This window comes from Numida meleagris, chromosome 2, assembly GCF_002078875.1.
Source record: "Numida meleagris isolate 19003 breed g44 Domestic line chromosome 2, NumMel1.0, whole genome shotgun sequence".
Classification (NCBI taxonomy): domain Eukaryota; kingdom Metazoa; phylum Chordata; class Aves; order Galliformes; family Numididae; genus Numida; species Numida meleagris.
This window is the reverse complement of record NC_034410.1, coordinates 54,387,960-54,412,827: the sequence shown is the minus strand read 5'-3', so window position 1 is coordinate 54,412,827 and position 24,868 is coordinate 54,387,960. Positions and strand designations below refer to the sequence as shown.

The 24,868-nt window shown below is 41.8% G+C and overlaps 1 protein-coding gene across 8 annotated transcripts in view; it reads left to right on the top strand.

The window, feature by feature from the left end:
• The window catches only part of NFATC1 (nuclear factor of activated T-cells 1), a 116,269-nt gene that overhangs the window by 64,814 nt on the left and 26,587 nt on the right, over positions 1-24,868 (top strand). For 2 of the 8 annotated variants that reach the window (XM_021386520.1, XM_021386521.1), the window contains exons 7-9: positions 1,686-1,741; positions 3,436-3,568; positions 19,291-19,977. In XM_021386520.1, the coding sequence (XP_021242195.1) occupies positions 1,686-1,741; positions 3,436-3,568; positions 19,291-19,977 (876 nt within the window). The other 6 variants (XM_021386522.1, XM_021386523.1, XM_021386524.1 and 3 more) reach the window with 6 other exon arrangements.

Below are 24,868 nucleotides of genomic sequence, written 5' to 3'. Positions count from 1 at the left end.
GAGGGAGAAGGAGGTCGAGGAGCCTGCTCCCAGCCAACAGGTATGTCATGGCTTCCAGAATATTGGTCAGTTTTTTTTACTGACAGCTTGGGGGAAGCATCTGTTGGATAAATTGTGAAGTGATCACTCGTCTTCCAGAGAACTCTGTTTCAGTGCTGGCAGTCCTAAAGTCATTGCTAAGGAGATTTGAGCATGGTTTGGCTGAGCCTTCTCTTCCCAACCCAAATGTGGCAGTGCCAATTAAAGGGATTCCTTTTCCAGTGGCATGGTTTAAAATGTAGGAAGAAACGAAGGGTAGATCTGCTAATTGTTTCCTACAGAAAGACCTGCCAAATCCACTGTGCTATTTGTGTTGCAGCTTTCACATTGCACTTCTTTCCATACGTTAAAAAGAATTGGTTTTGGATGTGAAAACAATCGCCAGTGCTAGTTCCTCAACAGCATTCCTTTCACAGTAGGACAGCTGTACGCAAAAATACTATTTACAGACATTTGTAATAAATCAGAGGGTTCTAAATGTGTCACCTCCATCCTGGCCATGAAAGTGAAGAGAAAGTGCATTCACTCTTCTACCGTGCTGAGAGCTGCTTTTCTAAGGCAGGCCCACGTCGATATGTGGTGAAGTTCAAAGTAGCTAATATTTGCATTTGTATGTCCTGATGCTGCAATAAATACACAAAAGAGGTGACATAAAGTATAATTTTCCTATTGATTCCAGTGACATCTGATAGTGGTGGGACTCATTAAGCTGCGTGTGTCCCTGCTGCTGAATTTAGACAGCAGTCTGCTTGTGGCCTTTCATACATGTCTGTGTTTTTCTAGGCTTGCAGAATGGAAACCCTACATTTTGTTTGTTTGTTTGTTTTTCATATTTCTGTTGCATCTTGAAGCCATAAGGGAAAAGAAAAAAAACCCGTTATTGACCAATTTCTTCTGTGTCAAACACAGAAACTAACAGACCAGACAAAACCAATTTATTCCAGTAGGCAGGTACTCAGAAGAAACTGGTAGTTGTGGCTTAAATTCATTTTTGCTTGAAAATATAAATACATTTAATTAAGAGGACCCAACACACCTCTCAAAGCAGCTACGGCAAACTATAGGTTGGACCTTTTTAGCTGAGCTAAATAATGGAGTCACAATTCATAGAAGCTACATTTCCCAGTGCATTGTCTTGATTTTTGTTCCAAGCAGCAAAAATACGACAAGCCAGACTAGGATTATATTAAAATGAAATATCAGATGCCCAAGGAGCTTTCTTAATGCTACGTTTTTGTTTTGTTTTGTTTAATATTAATGTTGTATGTGACTGACTGCATAGATAGTGATCAAAAAAACTTACAGGTAACAGTATTTTTGCCCAAATGTTTGGGAAACTAAAGTGTAGAAATGTTTCAAATTCTGTTCAAATTAGTGACAGAACAAAATCCCAATGGCTTTCCCACATGACAGTCTGCTGTACTCTAGATTATGGCACGCTCCTAGGAGAATGCTAAATGGGCTTCTGTAGCAGGTTACCCAGATGGCTTCCTGGTTGGGCAAAGCTTGGGATATGTGCTTTGAGAGCTGTTTTTCATACATGCAGTGTCCCTTCCATCAAAGAGATTTTTTGAGAAGTCCTTCTTTTTTAGGCTTTGGGGAGGAAAAAAGGACAGAACTAGATATCTTTCTCTTTTGTCTTTTAGATGGTCACCATGTGTGGGAAATGGAAGCCAAAACTGACAAAGAAATGTGCAAGCCAGTAAGTCTGCCTTAAATATTTTAACATCAAGATGAAAAACATATATTGCCTTCTCTAGCACTGTTACTAAAGAGGGATTTCCAAGGCTTTGGCAGTGTGTCTCCCCACTGAAACAGAACAAGTACTTGGGCCTCCCCTTCTGGAAATCTTTCTTTAATGGGAGCATGGGGTAAAAAGCCTTTATTGGAAGCTATCCCAAAAGTAGAAAAGACCATTTGGAAAATATTTTTTCATTGTCCAGGATGGGCCAGCCCTGTCTGCTCATCTTCTGTCTTGCTGGGTTGGTTCTTCTCTCTGCTCCCAAAACAGTTTCTGATCATTTTCCCTGGCTTTCCTGTACCTTCGGCAGATGAAATCTGAGTCCTCTCACAGGAGATCAAACCCAGGGGTGGAGAACTACGGCTCACTCAGCCATGACTATAAGTGGGAAATATGGCAACTATTTTACTTCTGTAGAAATATCCTATAGTTTGTTAGCTGTGAGCCTACTGGAGACAGGCACGCACACAATTTGAAAGACCTCATCTGAAAGCAGGCCAAATGTTAAGATTACTGTTCCCTTTTATTCTATCAAAGTGCCAGAGGAGATTTTGATCATCACAGCAGATTACACTGTGCATTTGTGGAAGCTGATGCCCTAGCAGCCAAGTCTCTCCCTAGCCCCATGCTGGGGCACTTGTTTTACGACAGTGGAAGATCATCTACATGATCTCTAGAGCTCCTTCCTGTAGAACTAGATGTTCTTGAAAGATCTCCCATCCGCAGAAATTAGCATACTTAAAACTTCCCGAGGTGTTAGTTAAAGAAAAAAAAAAATACATTTCATTTTGGAAAATGTAAATACTTGAATAATTGTATCCCTGTCCTAATTCTCCTTTCAAAGGAAGTTATATTAGGGCAGGATATACTGGGGACAGCCTGCCAGCTGACTGGTTGTGCTTTCTACTGCCACATTAGAGACCATAGCTTGATTTTGGGCCCAGATTCTTGTCTAAAGGGAAGAGCTGATGGCTAGTGAACCTGTGAAGACTTGAGCCATGCTAAAATTTCATTTTTCCAATTAGGAAATCCTTTCATTTGGGTCATGTTTTGTTCTACTGATTTTGAACTGCTTGACCTCACAGGTGAGGCTCTTTCCAGCCCTCCTCCAGAAGTATGCCATTGCTGTCTGTATATGCAGATGTCGCAGGTGACCTCCTATGTGCTAATCTGTGTATGGGAAAGGCATCCTGATGGGAACCTAGTCAGCGTGTGTCTCATCTGTTCTGGTGTCCTTTGGTTGGAATGAACTTGACGGCCCTGGATAGGGAGGCAGAGGAAAGCCCCAGGATTTCTGAAAACTAGCATGCTGTTAAATGTGCCCCCTTCCACTTAGCTGTGCAGTGCCCAGCCCAAAGCCAAGCCCTTCACAGCATCTCACCCCTACATATAAATAAAGGGTGCCTGTCCTGCCCACCAGTGTGTCATGCTTATGCTGGATGGCTGAGAGCTTGAAGGAGCTGTAGGGATTGTCTGGCACAAAGGACACTGCGGGCAACAGGAGGCAGTCCCTGCACATGAAACCCACCATTTCCATGGGGAGAGTGCAGTTCTCCTTGGGAGACCAGTCTTCTCAGAGTTGACATATAAATACTGTTGTGCAGTTTGTCTGCTTTAGTCATGCCCTGACTTTCTGATTTATCTTTTTTTTGCAGAATTCATTAGTGGTTGAGATACCACCTTTCCGCAATCAGAGAATCACCAGCCCTGTTCAGGTCAACTTCTATGTCTGCAATGGAAAGCGAAAGAGAAGCCAGTACCAGCTTTTCACCTATCTTCCTGCTAATGGTAATAAAATATGTTCCTTATCTCTATTAGTAAAAATATGAGATAATAATGGTTCCTTAGAAAGATACATGGCACTGATAATTTTTTAGTACCCTGAGTAACTTGCAGGCATGCCTGACACTAAGAGAGAAAGTGACCACAGGGCTTGCCTTTCTCTCTGCTGCCTGCACAAGAGGCCTCTGCAAATTATTTTATTTTGTATTGGTGGCAGAGAAATGTTGAAACAAGGAATTTTCTGCTTTTTTGGAGCTAACAAACTCCTGCACAAACTGACGTGCGTATCCAGAAGTTGCTAACCTGCTGACTTCTCCGCTGGGATGCTGTCACCCCTCAGTCTAACTTGTGGCCCCACATGGCACTTTGGGTTTGAATACTAAATCTGAATTTGCATCACACCATTGTAGCGTGTTGGGCTCAGCTGGAGGTGGTGTGGGGATTCCTCATCGAGTCATCCTTTACACTGCTGTCTCTCTCAGGGTAAAGTAGCATTACACATTGGTCCCACTCATGGGCAGCAATGAAAAGTGTTGTGTGTATGGAGATCAGAGTGCTCCCTATCAATGCTTCATGCATAAGAAAATGCTTAGAAACAAGTATGCCAATTTATTTTTGGAAGATTATATTGGTAACTACAAAGTGACGATAAAATATTCATGCTAGCTGAATTCCAAGTAGGCTTGTATTAAGCAAATTTAGATTATTTCTTTTAATTTGAAATGGTTCTTTTTCTGAGAGCACTTCTTTGGGGAAAAGGGTGATGGTTTTGTTTTTGTTTTTCTGGAAGTAAGTGGAGTCAGAAAAATGATTAGGTTTTTGCTTTTTGTAGACTTTACAGTGAAAATAGTCTCTCTGAGGGTAATTCCCACAAAACAGTCCTTGGGTCATGCCACGTGGCTTGAAGAGACCTGCCAACTTTTTGCAGATGAAATCCCATAAAATGCATATTTGGAATTTCACCTGGTTAGCTTTCATGCACTCCAGACTTCTATCAGGACTTTAAAATAAGAATACAAGAAACCTGACATGGACAACTGACTGCTTATTGCGTATGCGCTGAGTAGTTATGCTTCACCGAATCAGCCTACTTATGCAAATTTCATCCCCAGTGGGTATGTCTGTGTATATTTAAAGACTTCTCATTTCTTAAGTTGAAAAGAGTTGTTATTCTCTTGCACAACACTTTGCAACAACCAAAATCTGTTGTAAAGGACAAAAGGTATTGCAGTGCCACCCAAATTACCATCATAAGTATTTCGAATACAAAGAAGCATCTCAGTTGGAAAAGACTTACAAGATCATCAAATCCAGACATCAACCTGACATACCCAAGGGACAGGATGCCATCCAGAGATACCTAGACGGGCTTGAGCAGTGGGCCCAGGTGAACCTCAAGCGGTTCAACAAATCTAAGTGCAAGGTCTTGCACCTGGGTCATGGCAACCCCCACTACCAATACAAACTGGGGACAAAAGAGTTGAGCAGAGCCTTGTTGAAAAGGACTTGTGAGTACTGGGGGATGGAAAGCTGGACATGAGCCAGCCATGTGCCCTTGCAGCCCAGAAAGCCAACCGTATTGTGGGCTGCATCAACAGAAGCATGACCAGCAGGTCGAGGGAAGTGATCCTGCGCCTCTACTCTGTGCTAGAGAGACCTCACCTGGAGTACTGCGTCCAAATGTGGAGTCCTCAGTACAGGAGAGACATTCACCTGTTAGAGTGCATCCAGAGGAGGGCCCAAAAGTGATCCAAGGGATGGAACATCTCCCCTGTGAGGACAGGCTGAGAGAGCTGGGGCTGTTCAGCCTGGAGAAGAGAAGGCTCTGGGGAGAACTAATAGAAGCCTTTCAATATAAAGGGGGCTATAAGAAAGAAGGGGACAAACTCTTTAGCAGGGTCTGTTGTTATAGGAGAAGGGAAAATGGTTTCAAACTAAAAGAGGGGAGATTTAGACTGGATATAAGGAATACATGTTTTATGATGAGGGTGGTGAAGCACTGACACAGGCTGGCCGCAGAGGTGGTGAATGTCCTGTCTCTAGAGACATTCAAGGTCAGGTAGGACCAGGCTCTGAGCAGCCTGATCTAGCTGTAGATGTCTGTTCATTGCAGGGGAGTTGGACTAGATGGCCTTTAAAGGTCCCTTCCAAATCCAACAATTTTATGATTCCATGATAATAATATGGAAGTTGCTGTTTATTATGCAGCGTCTTTCCTCTCCAGCATTTACATAGGCCTTTTTTAAACATTTTATTCTAAACCATGGGAACAGTACTGTCTGTTACAGAGTTGGTCTACGGTATCCCCAATATGTGGTTGAAATGTTTGATATTTCATTTGATGTGAAGCGATGGGAATAGCTACCTAGTGACAGGCAACAGAGAGCCAGCCTAGGCTTTATTCTGCAGACATCTTTAGTTATGGTAATTGTTGAAAACACAGGGAGTCATATTTAGCCTGCTGCACTGCTTTGAATTCTTGTGAAATCTTTTCATTTCAGTGTAGGGAAACATGAAGGAACAAATACAAAGCCAGAGCAGGGGAAATGGAAGCTAGTACTGAGTAGTAAATTTAACTTTCCCTGTTCCTGTTTGCTTCCCCACTGACATTCTCTTTACATACATGCATATGTGCACATAAGTAGTTGAAAAATATCTTATGTTCTTTGCAAACTCTCTTATAACAGCGGTAAGAGTGAGTGTAATCATCAGAATAAATAATATAGCATCTATTTATTTAGCTGTATTATAGCTGAATGGTTTTGCCCTGTGTTGATAGTAATTGTTTCCATTGTGCCTTTTAAAGATAGATATGATCAGCTTGACTGCATATTCAGGAATCAGTCACAATGACTATATCAGTCTTTTAAGTTGCTGTGTTTTTAGCAGCAATTTTTAGGATATTCTGCTTTATTTGATTTCAGTTACAACATTATTTTAAAGTTTCAAGGCATTATAAAAGAAACAAAGTTCTGCTCATTAAAGAAAAGATATTTGAGTCCACCACCTCTGTGTGATCTAGGTACAAAAAAATGAATAGAGATATGCAGTATTTTTGTCCAGGTAACACTTTGTCTCTTAAAAAATTTCCACAAATGCAGATGATGTAGTTTTTTGACAAGCAAATGTCAAAGTGGATCATCAAGTATAAAATGTGATTTTACACAAATAGATGTTATCCTGTAAGCTTCTCATTCAGTGCTTTAGTCAAAATGCTAACTTTAATTTGCCTGCCATAATTCTGCAGATTTTTCTCCATTGGGGATTTTTTCAAAGCTGCATGATACATATTAGATACATTTTACAGTCCAACTGGACTGTGCCAAAGCAAAATACTGTATATGGATGCATATAGCCCAAATATTGTGCAAATCCCACAGCCATGCTCCTGGGGTAGTTTGTGCATGTGCAGGCAATTGCAACCAGCGGGACGAACACACATGGAGAGCTAGAGACTTGCTGTGTGGCTGCCACCCAGACTGCAGAGCAATAGTTTTGCTTTCCTGTAGCTCCTGTTTCTCCTCATTCCCTAGGAGAAAACAGCCAGTGGATCCAGGGACATGTGACGTCACTCATCCTACCTCCAGTGGATGGTCCTGGAGTGTCTCCATGGAGTACAGCTCTGTCACACGCAGGCAGCACAAACTGCCCTCTCCAGCAGATTGTTACGGTTTCACTGCCATAAGGCTTCTCCTGTGCTGCGGAGATATGGCAGGACTGCACTCAAATGTATTGTAGAGCAGGAGCTTACTTGGTGAAAACAAGATCCTGTTTCACAGAGAAAAGAAATACTCTGTAAATGAAAATCTTGTTGTTCTGTATATGAAAAGTTGCAGAAACAAAACAGATCAAAGTAGAGGCTTCAAAAATAAGAGACTAGGTCTGGAGAAGGGGCCAGCTTAAGTCTTTGGTTGGGGACAGACTGTAAACCTAAGTACTTGTAATCCACTTCTAACTGAAATTTTGAATTATTGGCCCAGTTCTGCTGAATTTGAGCTATCCCCGATGCTGTATGTGCCTGTATTGTATGTAAATAGCTGCAATATCATTTTTTTAGTAGTGTTTCACTATTATGCATCCCAGAGCAATTGCATATCAGTTTGGTCCTGGAGCCTGCAAGCTTTGTGTTCTCCAGACCACTCCCCAGACATGCCTGGCACAGAAATAAAAGTTGTTTCCTTACCATTCTGGCACAGGTGAATCCCCACAGCTCATATGGTAAGTACTAATACGTCTTGCCCTGCCTCATCCCATTAGAATACGAGGAGCAAGGTCCAGTGCCAGACACTGCAGTCAGAAATCTGTACAAAGCACAAAGCACAAATACTTGGATATTCTGCCTTAGAATCCTTCCAGTGCTGTAGATCTGTGCAACTGTGCTCTGTTGACTCTATTATGCGCAGCAGAACATTGCAGAATACCATTATTGAACTTCTAGAAACATGCTTTTTTTTCCCTTATGTTTATCACTGTGTATCATTTTCCTTATGTCAGTTTATCACGGCATTGGTATATATATATATGCCTCTCAAACAGGAGGAATATTCTTCTGAAATCACCAGTCTAAAGTGGTAGCATTTGAAGTATAACCAGAAGATGAAGAAGCACACAAACAATCTGATACGTATGCTGTGGTTCAAAATCCTGTGCTTTCATCTGCAAGGAAAGCTGAAGGAGTTCTCCAGCACAGATGCAAGAGTGCAGAAGATTTTAAAAAATTCACTGAATGATAAGAGTTGAATCTCTATGGTTTTTTTTTCGGATATCTTTTAAGTACGTGCATCAAAACAGAGGAAACTTGTTCAAAAATGTATTTTTTGCAAATAGATGCTAATGCTGTCTATGATTCTGTTATCTGACAAATACCATACAAATACTACAAAGAGTAGTGAACACAGAACAGTTCTCTTTGTGTTTTATTCAGACAGATAGTGATATTTGACAAGGCAAATACAGGCTAGTTTGTACAGGAAATGTTTAATATGTGGGAAAAAAGAAAGTTGATGTGTTTTGTTCGCTGGAATGAAAAATCAGCTTTTGCAAAGTGTAGATGAAAAAGCATTTCCAGTTTCTGTTTCTGTCAGGCTTCTTAATTTTCACATCATTATTAAAAAAAAATCAATCCACTACTTCTAGTATTTATTACAATGGTGTTGCTTTGCTGGGCAGTTTTTACTTTGATATGTGTTTCGCCATCTGTAGGACCAGATTTTCAAGAGCATAGCCTTCCCTTGTACAACTAGCTTTTCTGAAACTTCTTCGATCTGTGCTGGCACCTCCGTAAGCTGGGATGGAATTTTATGTATGAAAGTCTGGCTGCTTAGACTAGGGGCTTGGTAGGAGCAGAGGTTCTCTGGATGCGTGGGTGCTGGGCTGTGCCAAGAGTCTGCCTGTGGTGGCTGGATGTGCCTTGTTATTGTTCGCAGCCCAGCAGTGAGAAAGTGAAGAAAGTTCTTAGCTTCTGAAAATGGTGAGTGGTGCCCACTGCGCATTTTTGTCAGCATCTGACTAACTTCCTGCCTCGGCTCTAAAATTATCTCGAGTGTGCTATAGATGAGTATATTCAGCAGTTTTCTAGTGATTACATTTAGCAGACGTGCCTCTGCTTTTAGCAGACGTGCCTCTGCTTAACCTCACTTCTTCCGCCCACAGCTCACTTTCTAAGTGACAATACCATGTTGGTCACATTAGCAGAAAACAACAAAATGAGGATGCAAAGCATTGCTGTTCTAATGTGACATTGAGCACACTTTTTAGTGATCGTTTGCTGACACCTCTCAGCTCTGAGTATTTGCTCAATTATCATGTCAAGGCTGGCAGAATTATTTACCTAGCCATGTCTACAAAAATGCCATAAGAAGAGGGTGGTTGGGGAAGGAAAGGCAAGTGGGGCTGCGTTTTGAAAGGATCACAGACGGCGGGATGTGTGACAGCCACTGCAAGGAGGAATGCTTCTGTGCTGCAGTTGGGCAGTGAGGCAGGAGAAAGCACGAGGAGAGGAGTGGGAAGGAATGGAGCAATGCTGCTGACCAAGGCGTGGGACCGATGGGGCCAGGTGAACTCCAGAGTGCAGTAGGGGGAAGTGAATGCCCACCACTGAGGATCCTGAGCAGCGCAGGCACGGACCCTTCCTAGCACCTTGTAGCCAGCCTGGCTGGAGCATGAAAGTGAGGAGGTGAAAGTGAGGAGCATGAAAGGAGGCATGAAAGTGAGGAGGTGTGCACACAGACCTGGTTTGGATCTGCACCGGATGAGCGAGTGCAGCAGAGCCAGGCCTGAAGCCCTGGACCTGCTGCAAGTCTTTTTGTTGAGCCCAGGGAACAGCTGGATCCCTGCAAAGCCTGTGCAGAGCAGAAGGGGAAAGGGGGGGTTGGCCACAAGGGATTTTTTTTTAAGGTGAAAATATGAATCATGGTTGCTCATTTTTACAGTATGTGCTGTTTGTTAAGTTTATTTCATTTTGGCTGCTAGGTGACTGATTGCTACTTTTGACATTTAACAGAGTAACAAAAAGCAGGCAAGATTTTGTCAGAGTCCTGTTTCCATTTAAGAGGATCGCTACATTCATCATCACCAGGCCCATCAGCCTTGATACTCCATTCCAGCAGCAGAGCAAGGTCCAGGGTGGCAGCGGAGGAGAGACATTTGTGTTCCCATCCTTCACTCCAGCATTACACTGTTGAGTATTTCTCCTCCCACTTGCTCAGTCTCTGCTGGAGCTGCCCATGCTTTGTCCGGATGATTGTCTGTTTTGACAGTCAGCCAGAGCCCAGCCAGGTACATCTGACCTGCAGAAGCAGTTATTTTGATCCTTGATTAGAGATGAACTGTGCCTCTCTGTGGAAGACCAAGGAGGAGCATTACCTGCTGTGATGGCCCTGAAAAGGGCAGGGGTGGACATGCACTATATAGGTGTGCTTGAGTATGTCAGACCAGCAGGCTTTGTCACAGCTGAAACAATCACTCAGAATAGTTAAGTTCCACCACGTAAGGTTGTCCTCAGGCAGCACCTCCCTTTTCAAATATTCCCCATAGTTTTGATTCATAGTTTTAGTTGCCAAATCCCTCTGCAGGAGTATTTTAAGGAATCTCTCCTTTACTTCCCAGTGACTTCACATGTAGACATTAGCAAGCATGGAGCTTTAGGATCTTCCAATTAGCTTAAAAGTCAAAAGGTAAAACTGGTGTAAGGGAGAATTAGGTTTAGAATTACATGGGCTGGATTACCAGAGATGGCTGTTTTTGTTCTCCTCAAGTGGCTGATCGTCATCATTAATCTAGCCCAGTGATTGATCCTAATGGAGATATGGTCCACACTGTTGCTGTAGGTGAAACACATTGGGAGGATGTGTTTTGCCAGCTGTGGGAGGGACTGCATGACTCCCTGAAAACAAAGAGCATGGAGGAGCCAAGATGTCAGCCAGGCCCAAACCACTCTCCAAAAGGGCAAGAATGCAGTGCATGGGACAAGAGCCAGTCCTCTGACCAGGCACAGCAGCATGGTCTGGAGGAGAAAAGCTGAGCAGGACAGAAGTCGTTCAAGCCCCTCACTATGCATGGTGCTGCCACTGCCAGCTGAGCCACCAAGTGCTGCGAGAGCGGAGGGGAGGCCTGGAAGGATAGAAACATTTGTAGTATACAAAGGGAGTTTTGTGAGACAGTTAACCAGTTAACTTGGGCAGTGAGGATGCCCTTATGCCAGTGTGTCCCCACAGTGCCTCCCACACAGTTGCTAGGGGACAAGAGCTGTTGAAATGTCTGGCTGTGCCCCACTTCTGCCTTTGGGGAACTCTGCCCACAGCCCCTGCCCTCCCTGCCTCCTCTCCTTGTCAGGAGAGCAGAAGCAAAGCCAGTGCTGCTGGTGTAATGTCATGCCATATTGTCAAGCTGAAAAGACTTTGCTCCAGTGAATTTTAACATGCCTGACAGAAATGGCATACAAATCCCCTGCCAGTGCAGTCAAGGTGTGTACTGTCAAAGCTCCAGCTTAAGGTGTTCCACAAGGCCAGGTATCATGCTGGAGGAGCAGCAGTAGGGCAGCCCATGCGGGCACAGCATGGGAAAGCTGGGAATCCTGTCTGCAGTAATACTGCAGGTAGAAGCTCTGGTGTTTTCACTCATTAATCTGAGTCATCTTCCTTCTGCATCAGGGAGGAATATTTGCCTTAAAGAGTTACGATCTTAAGAAATCTTGAGAAATCTCATCTTGTATCTAAAAGACAAATCCAATTCAGTCAGGCGTCTGGATTAAAATCCTGGATTTCAAGCAGCATCCCAACAGCTCAAGCGGTAGCATCTCAACTGCAGGAGTTTCATACAGGCAAGGAGACCAAAGAGATTCAAAAACAGCAGTACTTTGCCTTTAAAGAAAAAGTAGCAAGTAAAGCTGTAACTTGTTTCACAGGTCTTGCATTTTTTTAAAAAAGGAAAAGATAATTTTACTTAATCTATCCTTTTCATCATTGTGGGGTTTAATAAGAAAATAGAAAAGGAATTGTGCCTTCTAAGAATTTTTCCCTTTTCTCCTGAAAGAAATCGAATGCATTTCTTGTCTTTTGTGCTAATATATGAATCAATTGCCCTCCCCCTACCTCCCTCCCCTCCCACCTTGGTTCACGATGTGTACACCCAGTGACCGTGTAAAATCTTCTATTTCATAAATATGCATTGAACAGCCTAATAGTTTAATAGCTGTTGAAAAGCATTTAGTAACTGAGTTACCAGGAAAGCACTTCCTAATCAGATAATGGCACTGTCCAGTTTTATAGGCAGACTTCTATGCACAAGGCTCCCATCTACCTGGATGCTATTATTGTACAAAACTATACATATGCATTTGTTCACATAAAAATATATACATGTGAAACTAAAGAGGGCCGCAGGGCTGGTGCATGGATGCAACAGGGCTGTCTGGATGCCCAGCGCTGGCGCTGAGCCGCTACACCCTGGCAACCCGCATGGGTCCAGATGTTTTTTAGTGTGGGGAAAGGTAGCAGCAAGTGGTACAGCAGGCACTGGCTGTGCCGCCTTGCTCACTGAGAAAGCACGCCTTTCTGTCAAATTATGTAGAAGATTAAATGGACAACATGTACTAAAAAAGGATTTCCTTCTCTTATTGCTCACAACATTTCCTTCAGAGAATTTTATCAACTTCCCTGTGCTAGGCAGAATTATGTATATTTGTGCTTTTTGATGGTAAAGTTTTTAAAATCTTCACTTTGGCCTCACTGAAAACCCTTTTTGTCTAGGCAAGGTAAGACAGGACACCCAGCTCATGTATTTCAAGCAGGAATAACAGGAGTGTGGCTTGGCCAGTGCTCTTCTGGAGAGGCAGAACATGCTCCCACAGTAGCACAGAGATAAAACGCCCAGGAGATCACCCATGCGACCTTCTATAGCTCCATCGCAGCAAGCACACGCAAGGGACGAGGCCGCCATTGTATGATGGGTGTGTGATAACTCAGTGAAGATCTGTGGGATGCTTTGTTAATGTACAGTCAGAGAAGGGTGAGTGAATTTAGATACTTAGGTAGATAAAACCTGCAGTTGCACATGTTCTGCCTGCAGGTCCCTTTGTGTCTGATACACTGTGCTCTGGCTTTATTAACTAAAAAGCAAAGGTCTGATACTAGCTTGACCTTTGGAAAACATTTTGGTTGAATTAGTGCTACATCCAGTTTGCAGACAGTATCTGCAAAGACCCTCATAGGGGCTGTCCAAGAAGATCCCTGGGCCTGAATGCGCAGTCCTCCATCACAGAGATTGCCAGGGTTGCAGATAGGTTGGCAGGCTTTGCTGGCCTACAGCTGCTCTGATGCTACAGAACAATGAGATTATAATTTCTGTGGTAGCCAGCCCATTGCCTCTCCCCAGCACCAGACCTCTCCAGGGTCAGAGCATGGAGCGAAGTCCCCTCCCCACTCAAGCCAATGTTGCCACAACAGCCAGAATTTTGTCTTGCATAAATCCAGGGCATTTACGATGCACATGGAGATGTGCCTGCCTTCAGTCCACCAGCAGCAGAGGAGCAGTAGCACTGACTGAAGCAGTGACTTCTGAGAGAATGTCTGCTTCTTGGTCAAGAGGATGTACTGCCTGCATCAAAACTGACTGACTTACGAAGGAAGTTTGTAGAGGCACAAATGGCAGTTCAGATCTCAGCTCAGTAGTGGAGATTTGGACCATCTAATTCTTTGATGCTCTTTGAAAGTCTTGTCCCAAATTCTTAGCAATTATGAGATATTTATTCCAGAATTTGAAGAAATGCATGTGCAGACATGATGAAAAAAGTAGCATTCTGATTTTCGTATGCTAACCAAAATCTGTACCTTTAGAGATAATCACAGTCTGCAGCGTGAAGAGGGACTGTTCTGTTTGATAGGTTCCATCAAACTGAGGGCAAAATAAATACGTTACAGTGCCATAAATGCCTGCATTGATAAAACCACACAGAAATGGGAATTTGGTAGTTTATTGTTAATCAGGATAAACATCTGTTTAATTTATATGGTTATATTTTCTCAGTTCACATATTTTAATAGCACCCTCCAAAAAAATGTAAAAACCCATCTGGATTGCTAAAGTGTAAAAGCAAACAGGCTTGTTAGAATTGTCGAAAATATATGTTATTTATATTCAGGCACTTTCTGACTCCTTTTACCAAATGTCCATGATTTATTATTTTTCTTCAAGGCTTGATATATTAACATTTTACCTGCTAGAAAAGCCTTTCATTTAAACACGGGCTTGTAGAACTGGCTGAAATATTTCTCTCACATTCAGACCCAAACAGAGGGCCATTGTCTTCAGCCCGGTGCCCCGGTATGATGTCATAACCCTGGTCTCTCTGAGTAAGAATTGGAGGTAGCTTTGATTTATAGCTGGGTCTGCTGCCAACACGCGGTTCTTAGAACTTCATATTAAATTAGATGACATAATGACACAAGTCCGGAGCCTAAGAAGGCATTATTGAACCATTTAAAACCAATTAGCACAGATTAAGTCGCTTATGAGGCTAATTTAGAACTTTGAGCTCTGTCTTATTTTAATATTCAAAATTGAGGAAAATTTAAACTCATCTGTCATCTGACCTTATGCATTATGAAGTAAGAAGCATTTAAAAATTAACCATACCAGCCAAGTTTACACACATTTTTCCTGCTCATAGCGAGGGCCTGATTCTTCAGCTGAGCAGGGTCTCTTAAATGAATGACATTCTTTTGAGTATGAGTTTATGTAGAAACTGTGCATTGTCTTTCTGTTTACAGTTTCACAAATTCTGACATCATTGCTGAAATTTATTATTGGCAAATCGCAGGCAAATTCAGTCACAATTCTTCATTCTAGTCAGCTGGGAGTCTACAAAACTGGGTGTTATCTCTGCACCGCAGCATAGCTTTAAGACGTAGCTTATGGTTGTTTGTTATGGGTCTACTGCATTTAAGAAATAGTTGAGTTTCTCCTAAAAGTGCTTGCAGATTCTGAACAGCTGTGAGGCTCTTCAGTTAAGTGCCAGCCCAGGCCTGCCGTGGGACTAGCAGCAGCTCTTTAAGCTGGCAGGTTCTTACCAAGTCATTTAAGATGGTGACTAATTTGAAGTCTTTGAGCTCTAAGTTAGTCAGGCTAATACTGTTCTCTGTTAAATATTAATTCTGAGAAAATTAATGGTGCTCTATGTATCACATCGCATCTCCCTGCATGAAATACCCACTTCTGCAGCTGAGCAACAGTGCAAATGGATGTGCTTTATGGCAGTTAGTGTACTGTGCTTCCAAAGGGATATGTTTGAGAATGAAGACACTTCTGGCTCAGATTTGTAAAGATGTGCAGTCAATCAAACGTGAGTCAGTAGGAAAGTGGTAATGGTAATCCAGTAATGGCTGTGATTGTTCCTGCCTGCTTGGAAGGAATCCACCCAATTCCCACCTAGAGGAAGATGCTGTGATAGCACAGGTGAACTTGTAAGGGCTGTATCCACAGCTGCTCCAACTATTTGCCCCAGCTAAGGTTCTCAGCTCCCACAAAGGGAGTGAGGCAGGGAACAGTGGCATTTCTGTTGCCTGCAAGTAAAGTAACAGTTATTCACATGAAATACAGAAGCTAAAGTCTGCTCAGAGGGGAAAATGTTAGGAAGTTACATTTCTGCTGACATACTCAGCTTTGAATGTTTGATTCCAGATCATCTGGGTCATTAGTAATGGCTTCTACAGGAAAAAAAAAATCGTGCAAAGCCTTCTTTTGCTAACCAGTACCCCATAAAGACGTTTACACTCTTCTGAATTGTGGTGAGTGGCTGCTATCCCAAATTGGTATTATCCCTACATTCACTCTTCAGTGTTAAGTGTCTATACAAACTGCAAGGGAATGAGAAGTCAAATACAAACCCGTTTGCCATTTCAGAATTAATACTTTTTTTTGTTTGTTTTTCAGTGCAGTACTTATTCTAGCAAGAGAAGCCTATTTTGAAAAACTCAAAAAAGGCAATGGAGACAGTTCGACTGAGTTAGTTCAGGCTCCTCTAAGCCTAGGTGCAGGTAGTATCTGTTCGTTTACAGACACTTGTTTCAAATTACGTGAAATAACTGAGCTCAAGATTATGAGTTCAGAGCAACACAAGAGGACAAGGTAAATAGATGTCAAATGAAATGTATACCCCTTTATTTCCCCATTGCTACCAAAGTACTGTCGGAGACCAAGTTGTTATGACTTACCGTGACCGGTGCCTGTAATTAATGCCAGTCTCTGTTTTGCCTCTGAATTTACAGAACTGACTTTTGGTTACTGTCACCACCTTCAAGAGTTTGAGGTCTGGGATAGTCCCTGTTGCACGCTGGTCCGGTGCCTAGTGCAGAGTAGGACTTAGCAGTTGTGGACTACTGCTTGTGGCAGGTGTATTTCAGAGTAGTGAGAGAAGAAAACTTAATGTACAGATTTTTTATGTTCATGGTCATTAATATGACCCCATGGCACTGGTTTTATAAAGCAAAATATCAAAAGTGTAGTGACAAAAAGTGTCCAGTGAGCCAAGTAGCAAAGATGTGCCATGAAAGAGCTACAACAAAAAAGCAGTCTGAGGTCAGGAGCCATAAAGCCTCCTCCCTCCAGCCCTGTGTGCCACCAGGGCTATAATCCTTCCCTGGGTTATAACAAGTCAGACAGCACCGGGGTTTATTGCAGTTGAATTGCCAGTGGTTGAGCTTGGAATTATTTAGCGCAGGTGTTTCTATAACAGTGATATATTGGGAAAATTCAGTGTTCAACAACCATCATATTTCCAGCTGTGCTGTGGTTAGTGCTAGTACAGTGAACCTAATATAAAACATATGAGAATATTTGCTAGCTCAGGAACTTGTTAAAGGTATTTTCTTACAATATCTGAGCTGCTATATTTATCTAGGTGCATTTCTTTGGTCTTGCATTTTCATAAAGGGTGTGATACTGGCTTTATAAAGCTGTCTCCAAATCTGGATTCTGCTTCTCTGTAACGAAGAGTATTAGTAGTGGTGCTAGCCAGTGTACAGCACGCAAGCAGATGAAAATAAGATTATGAGGAATCCAATGACGGTCCGTTATCCTTCGCACATTCATCCTGAGTGGCACCTTTGCATTTGTTACATATATAGATATGTTTTTACTAGGGGTGATAGAAATCTTAAAACAAGTGTTGCAAGCATCTATATATAAAATAACATCAAAGGAGGAAAGTTAACAAGAGTCTAGGGGGCTGTAAAACAAGGGTAGTGAAGTGCATCCACTAGCAGCAAAATCTGTGAGTGTTAGAAAAGATTTTTTAGGTACACGTGCTCACATGTGCATTTTTATGGGTTCAAAAGCTCATACACGAAGATAGAAACAAATGATTGGAGAATGCAAGGGCCACTCTGAAAATAATGCCCCCTATTTTATTAGGTTGGCTCAAGATGTCAGAGGTGGATGTTGGCGATATGGCAGCAGAGGGTGAACCTTCTTGTCAATATTCCATTACATTCTGTTGCCATGTGACAAATGGCAGCAGAGGGGCAGTCTGACAAAATTGCATTTGACCTGGAAGTGCACATGAAGCAAAGGTGTGCCTCTGAATTCCTAAATGAGGAAAGCTTTGCACCCTTTGATGTTCATCAACACTTGCTGAATGTTTAGGGAGACCAAACAATGGATGCAAGCACAGTGAGGTGGGGGGTGATACATTTCAGCAGTGGTGACAGCAACAGCGGGTTAGCTCTGCTGATGCAGATTTTCATGAGCACAGCATGCAGGCTCTTGTTATGGCTGGTGAAAGTGCATAGCTACTGGTGGCGACTGTTAAAAAGCATTTTGTCGCTGAGAATATGCTCTATCAAATCTTTTTATTGTTCTTTTTGTACTGTTGTAGTTTCCATGGAAATAAATAGGAGGCATTACTTTCAGAGAGACCTACAGACAAGGGTGTTAGTAAAAAACATGCATATAAAGACACAGAAACACTCATGACAAGCGTGTGTGCTGAGCTGAGCTGTACAAATATGTTTCATTAATAACTTTGTAACGCAACAGGTTCATTATTCTAGTATTTTAACAGACATTCTCTGCTGTCACTGTTCATTTGCAACAATGCATTCAAGCTATGGTTGTTCCATGGATCTCTTTTGGGAAAGAAGATTGAATGCCACAAGGCATCCAAACTCAGTTGTTGTATGCCTTGTAGTTTCATCTGACCAGAAGAAATGCATCTGCATACTGACTTTGCCCTATTGTTTAGAATTTTCCTGATAGAGAAAGTAGGCATCTTTTACCTGTGAACTGTATGTGTTATGTTAGAACCAGGAAATGCACCTCTCTGATTTGAGAGAGATAGCTGATGTGAAAAAGGTACATTGATTTAAGGAAGATCTTTTCTCTGACTTGAGAAAGCAGCTCTGTGTTTTTCATGATTGGATTGATACTCACTGAGTCATTTTGTCCACGAGCTGGTACCATTTCAAGACATGGTTTGACAGCTCAATTAGGACCTCTTTTGAGACAGCAGATAGAGCAAGCAGAGATGTAGAACAGGAATCAATATTTCTTGGTATCCAGAGACTGAGTTAACACCTTTTAGGAGCTGGCACTGGGGATTTGGATCCAACTTAGAATCACAGAAAGTTGGATGCAGCTTCTTGAGTATTTTACACTCAGTTGTTGTTTAGTGAGATTAAATACAATCATGTAAAAACTAAACAAATCAAATTCTACTCTTTCAAAAATATATTTATAATTGAAAATGTATTGTATTTAGTACTTTGTCTTTTATCTTTGTAATTTTGCTTTTGCTGAACTCTGAAGCTCCATTTCTAACTTATTATGCTCCAGTTTACCAAATGGGCAGACATTTATCAAATGGGCCATCAGTAGCCGTAGAAATGCAGTAGTATGTCCAAGTTAAAATTCTTGCTTTGATTACTACAAATACATGGAGCCCTTGGGTCCAAAGCTTCCACTGAAGCACAGCTATTTGCAAATAGATTTTTATAGCACATTAGTGCTGGAGGAGAGTCCAAAGAAAATAGTCCTTTTCAATATTAGAACCAGCTGTGACTTTCTTGTGCTGATGACTCATTCATTTTTTTTTATAGGGTGGGAGAACTAGGCAAAAGACACACAGAGTCTTATTCAAGACATTGTTTGTTTTGCAAAGGGTATCCTAGCCACAAGCCAACTTGATCATACCAATATGCAGCTCATGTTTATTTAAAACTTTTTTCTTTTAACAGTTCCAATTATAAAAACAGAACCCACAGATGACTATGAGCCTGCTCAAACCTGTGGACCAATGAACCAAGGCTTAAGCCCTCTCTCTAAACCATACTACAGCCAGCAGATCATGATGCCCCCTGATCCTGGTTCGTGCCTCATGGCTGGCTTCGCCTCCTGTCAGCAGAGGAACACGGTGATGTCACCCTCTCCCAACGCAAGCCCCAAGCTGCACGACCTTTCATCCTCTCCTTACAAGTGCATCCCCAACCCAGGCCACAGTCACCTCGGACTTCAGCAGCCCGCTGGAGGTGTCCCCACCATACAGGAAGTGCCAAGGTCTATAGTTGTGCACCCAAGCTCCCCCGAGCAATCATCTCACATCATGCTGCAGCCGCAGGTGAGTCAACATCTGAGCAGTAGCTGTCCCCTTGGTTATCAACAAACACTCTATCCCAACAGTCCCTCTTCTCCAGTTCCATCTGTTACCCAAGAGCCAACCTATTTGCAGTCCTGCAGTCCAACTCACTCATCCATAATGGGTCAACAGCAGCAGCAACTGCCGAAGGTTCACAGAAATGAGTCTCCAACAACCCAACCACTGTCATTGCCAGAGTTGCATGAGGAAAGTAATCATAATTTGGCCCCTATTCCTGTAACGATCAAGCGAGAACCTGAGGAATTGGACCAGATGTACCTGGATGATGGTAAGTCTTCCACAGTGTAGAGGTTTGCATTCAACCATGTTGCTATATCAGTGAGTTCCCTTAACTTCCTCCTCCTTTTGAATTCGGATGGAAAAAAAGGTTAATTAACAGCCTAGTGAAATTATGCTGAGTTTTGCTCTGTTTGTTTCTGTTTGGAAAAAGGTTCTCAGTTTCACTTGAATGAAACCATATTATCTAAGCCTTTAATGTTGTCAGTTACCATAGTGCTAGCTGCATGACCAACAGCTACACTGCAATAATCTTAACTGTATGGTCTTGGCTTATGCCTATGTCAGTGACTCATGGAACTGCAGTGAAAACATATTTAACATTGTTCTGTCCATAATGAAGTAAAATTTCTGATACACAAATCTTCTCACTGGAACTAAATGATAAACTGCTCTCCTTCAGTTGAGAAAATTTAAATTAAGAATAGTGACACATCTTTCAACATAACTTTTCAGTCTGGTGGCATCCGATATTACTTCTTTTTCTTCTTATTGAGGACTTACTGGTGCTTTTTTTTTCTGTAAGATTTTCTGTGCATATATATTCTACATGCACCACTGAAATATTAAAATGCTGTGATGAACTTGTCAGACTCCAGCTTCCAAAGATTTATTAGCTGAGCATAATAAAAGGGGTAATCTGGAATTTGATTATGTGACCTCACTGAACTGTGATTTAGCACATGCTGCTAAGTATCCCAATAGTATTCTGAACCCTCACCTTAATGCAGTACGTGAGTTCCCTTCCAATAGCCATATAACTTTATATAACACACCATACCATTCTATTTGAAAAAGAAATGCCTTTGAAATGGTTGCATTGAAACTAATTGGTGCCAAAGAACATCTGAATGTGATTGTCTTTCAGGGAGAATTTAAAGACAGTTCATTGCAAAAAAAAAAAATGACAATTTTTATTTTAAACAGCATGATACTCACTGAATTAGGATTATAAATGAATGTTTTGGAGCTCTAGTAGCTGTCTTTTGATTTTCAACTCTGGGAAAATCATTTTTCTCAATGTTGGTTATTATTGATTACATGATAGACTGGTCTGAGGAATTTCCCTAATTAGGAGTTCAGTTCACTAAAGTTTTGCACAGTACATCACTTGAGACAATGTTATCTTCATATACTGTACATTTTTTCACCACATATCTGCACTGTGAGGAGTAAAATTTTCAACAAACCAAAGAAGAAATGTACACAAACCAAAACAGAAAATCATGCCCAGATTTTGGTTTAGAGAGAAACTGGAAGTTATTTGTATAAAGCTAGTCTATAGCTGTCTTTCTAGAAAATCAGAAAGAATGGGCAGTCTTTCTGCCTTACTTCTCCAAAATCAAGCAAGCACTTCTGTCACAGCGTTACCAAACCCACCTTTGTCTCATATCTGCTGGAGGGACTGGACTGCTGCTCAGACATGGAGAGCAGAGCTTATCAACCATGTCTACTTCAGGTTTCTCCTGAAGGATCACAGGAACTTTGCTGCAGTGTGATCTGGGACAGAAATTTTAATCTTTTTAGCAATGTTCATTCTCTCTGACAAAGCAGAAATGGCTTAGTCCTTACCCATTCCTGTTCTATTCTCTCTTCTGGACGCGCATGCGCACCAGTCATCTGACAGATAGGCAGAAGTAATTGTAGAAGTACACGTACATCTGCACTGATACTTAAAGTTGACTTTGAAGATCTTTTCAGCTCACCAAATCCAGATATACTTCCCTTTGGCATCCGTCAGGCTATCAAAATCATTCCATGGCTGACCACAAGAACTATAAGCCAAGAAAAAATACATAGATGTTACAGTCATGGCAACAATATGTAATAGAAGAAAAATAATGTATGTGATTCCAAACAATTAAGCAATAGCAGTTTGCTCTGTGGGTCATCAGAAATGGTAACTAGAGCTACCTTTTCTGTAACTAAACTGATATTTAGGTCTGTCGCAGGCTAATGCAGCCCTGTCCACGTGGGCTTACTGTTACCTATCTATGCCGTATCTCACTGCCCGAAGAGAAGGCCATCCACTCCGTGCCTTGCCCTTGTAGAAGTCAGAAAAGGAGGACTACTGTTTTCTTGTTCATCTCTGTATTGGGTCTGAGAAAAGAACTGTGCAGCAGATGAGCTGGAGGTTGGAACCACGTCTTGTGGGATGTGTGCTGGCCAGGACACTGACATACCTCAGACACACAACACAGAAGCACAAAACCGCATGTCAGGCTCAAAGCCAATTTACATCCATGCATTCACAGAGGCAACCTTAGAACAACCTGTGCAGATAATGTTTTCGCATTACAGTTAGTCTGATTAATTTATAGGCTGTCCATGGAAAGGGTTGCGCCAGTCCATTTTAGCCACATGCTCTTGCTGCTTCCTTTGTGTAATATCAATTAATTGTGTAGCAGCAGAACAGGCTAATAGAAAATTATCTTGACAAGAATAGCAAAATCTACGTGGTTTTCCATTGGATCAGCTCATGGAACTGCATCCCACGGGTCCAGTCAGTGGGTCCAGCCCATCAGATGTGCAGGAAGCCTTTTGCAGTGGGGCCACGCTGGGTGGCAAGCAGCCCACCCGTAGTCTAGTGTGTATAAGACTTACAGCCACATCTGATGTCATTTTGTCTTCCCCAGCAAATATCTAATCAACTCATCCTGTCTCAGCAAAAAATCCCCATATCATGCTCACCCCTTACTTATGAAAGCCTGATGTCTTGCCTTCCTGACTCAATCTCAAAGGACAGTTTGGCCACTATGGGGACTGCCTAGCAACGTATGTGATTGCAGTTGGCATCCCAGTAGGTGATGTTCAGTGAGATACATATCCCACGTGTGCAGTGTCTTTGTGCCTGGGGCTGTCTCATTCAGACCTCTGGTACTAATTTGCAGAATAAGGCACTGCCCAGGGGGAGAATGGGTTTTACGTGTGCTTGATTTTTTTCTTAGAATATGAGCTTTTAACCAGTCACCATTGTTTATTGTTAAATTGCAACCATCTTTAAATTATATACCATAATTTAAATGATTTTAATTTTTTAAACATTTGTGCCAGACATCAATATGAGAGCTAGAGAGATGTCAGATGTACTTGATTGCATTCCTTCTATATTATTCTAAATATATCAACTATTTCCCTCATCCTTAGGGTAGTTAAAAGTAATGCAATGTTGTAATGACACTAAAAATTAAACTCAAAAACCTAATTCCATAAATAAATAAATATTCCTAGTGTCTTGTAACTGCTTAATACCACCAGTTTTACGTGGAAGTACTTATGAACAATGTGAGATATAGGCATCTAACGTACTTATGGGACTACTGGACAAATGAAATATCTAACAGCTATGTCAGATGATATTCTGTAGAGTTTTGGTTGCTTGTTTTCTTGGAAAAAAAAATCTGGAGAGGTTTAATTTATGTAACTAATATACATATGGCAATCTTGGAACAGGTATAAACAGAAATTTTTTGGTTTCGGTTTATGGGATCAAAGCAATACTCATTCTTTGTGGTCTGGAGTAATTCCAAATATCTATACTGGAGTGTAGAGATGGAAAAAAACAGTCAGTGAGTATATATAATATATATCCTGTACGTAACACTTCTCTGCTTCTGTAATGGTGGGCAGCTGAACTGATATAAAGGGAGCACCCAAAGAGATTTCCATTTTTGGCAAGTACGCTTTGGTCTTGGCAGCCTTGTATTAAATCAAAATCTACAGTAGCCACCTGGGTTACTCATTAAATGTGCTGTCCATTTCAATATGTGCATATATGATTCAAAATGTATAATGTATTTCAAACTCACCCCATAAAGTGATACCTGATATATTATGGCTACATTCTTGATATTGAAAACTATCTGGCTTGTATACCAGCACTCATTTCAAATAATTATGAGTTCAACCTCCAAACAAAGGTTATGGCTGAGTCCTGCTGCTGCTTTCACAGCAAGATTTGATGTGCTGTTTAAAAGCATGGTCTGACGATGCAGCTGAATTGTGACATTTATGCCTGGTGCAGGTCCTCTTCTGGTTCTTTGCAATAGAAGAGATGGTGATTCTTATCCTCCTTCCCAGAAGTTCTTGCAGCAGCCTGCGGCACATTGGGGCACCCTGGCAGACCATTTGAGTGCTAACACTGGCTCCACATGACTATACTGTCCTTCCTCTAGACAGCGAAGATTACATGATTTTCCCCTTTCAGATCTAACCTGGGAGTAGCGCTGGGTGGTAGGGTGGTGGAGCCCATGGAAAATTCTTAGGCAGACTTTGTCTGCTTGAAGGACATCTTCAGAACAGCCACATGCAGATAATTGCTTTTAAGAGTAAACATTTTATTGGGGGATCAATGTGTCTGAAGCGCCGTGCAGCCTTTGGAGGGATAAAGCAGAATTAACGTTGCCCAAAGAGAAAGCCAGATTGAGGAAAATACGAGCTGATGAGAATTCCCCCTAGTCCCTTGAACCAATCATTATCTCAAGGGGGTGTGAAAATTTACCCTAATTTATATCTCACTTTTGAGTAGCTCCTCTCTCCAGACCTCTGACAGGGGCCTGCGTCAAAAGCTGCGATAGTCTGTTATTGAAATAATCCTACATCTTTTCTGTTGTCTGGGGAAGCTCAAATAATTTTTCCAAATTTTGATTATTTTTCTTAGTGGTAGAAGAAATTCCAAGCCAAAGGTGGTGGAATTATATTCACACAGCTTTCAGGATGTTCAGGCAGCTGGGGACCAGCCAGGCTAACAACAGGAGATACTAAAGGTGACTTGAAATCACCTACCTTATCCCCATTTCCCTTTCCTGGATCTAGCGTAGTCTGGGTGTAACACAGAATCTCCAAATCTTTTTATTTCACCAGGATGGAGAGTTCAATTAGGC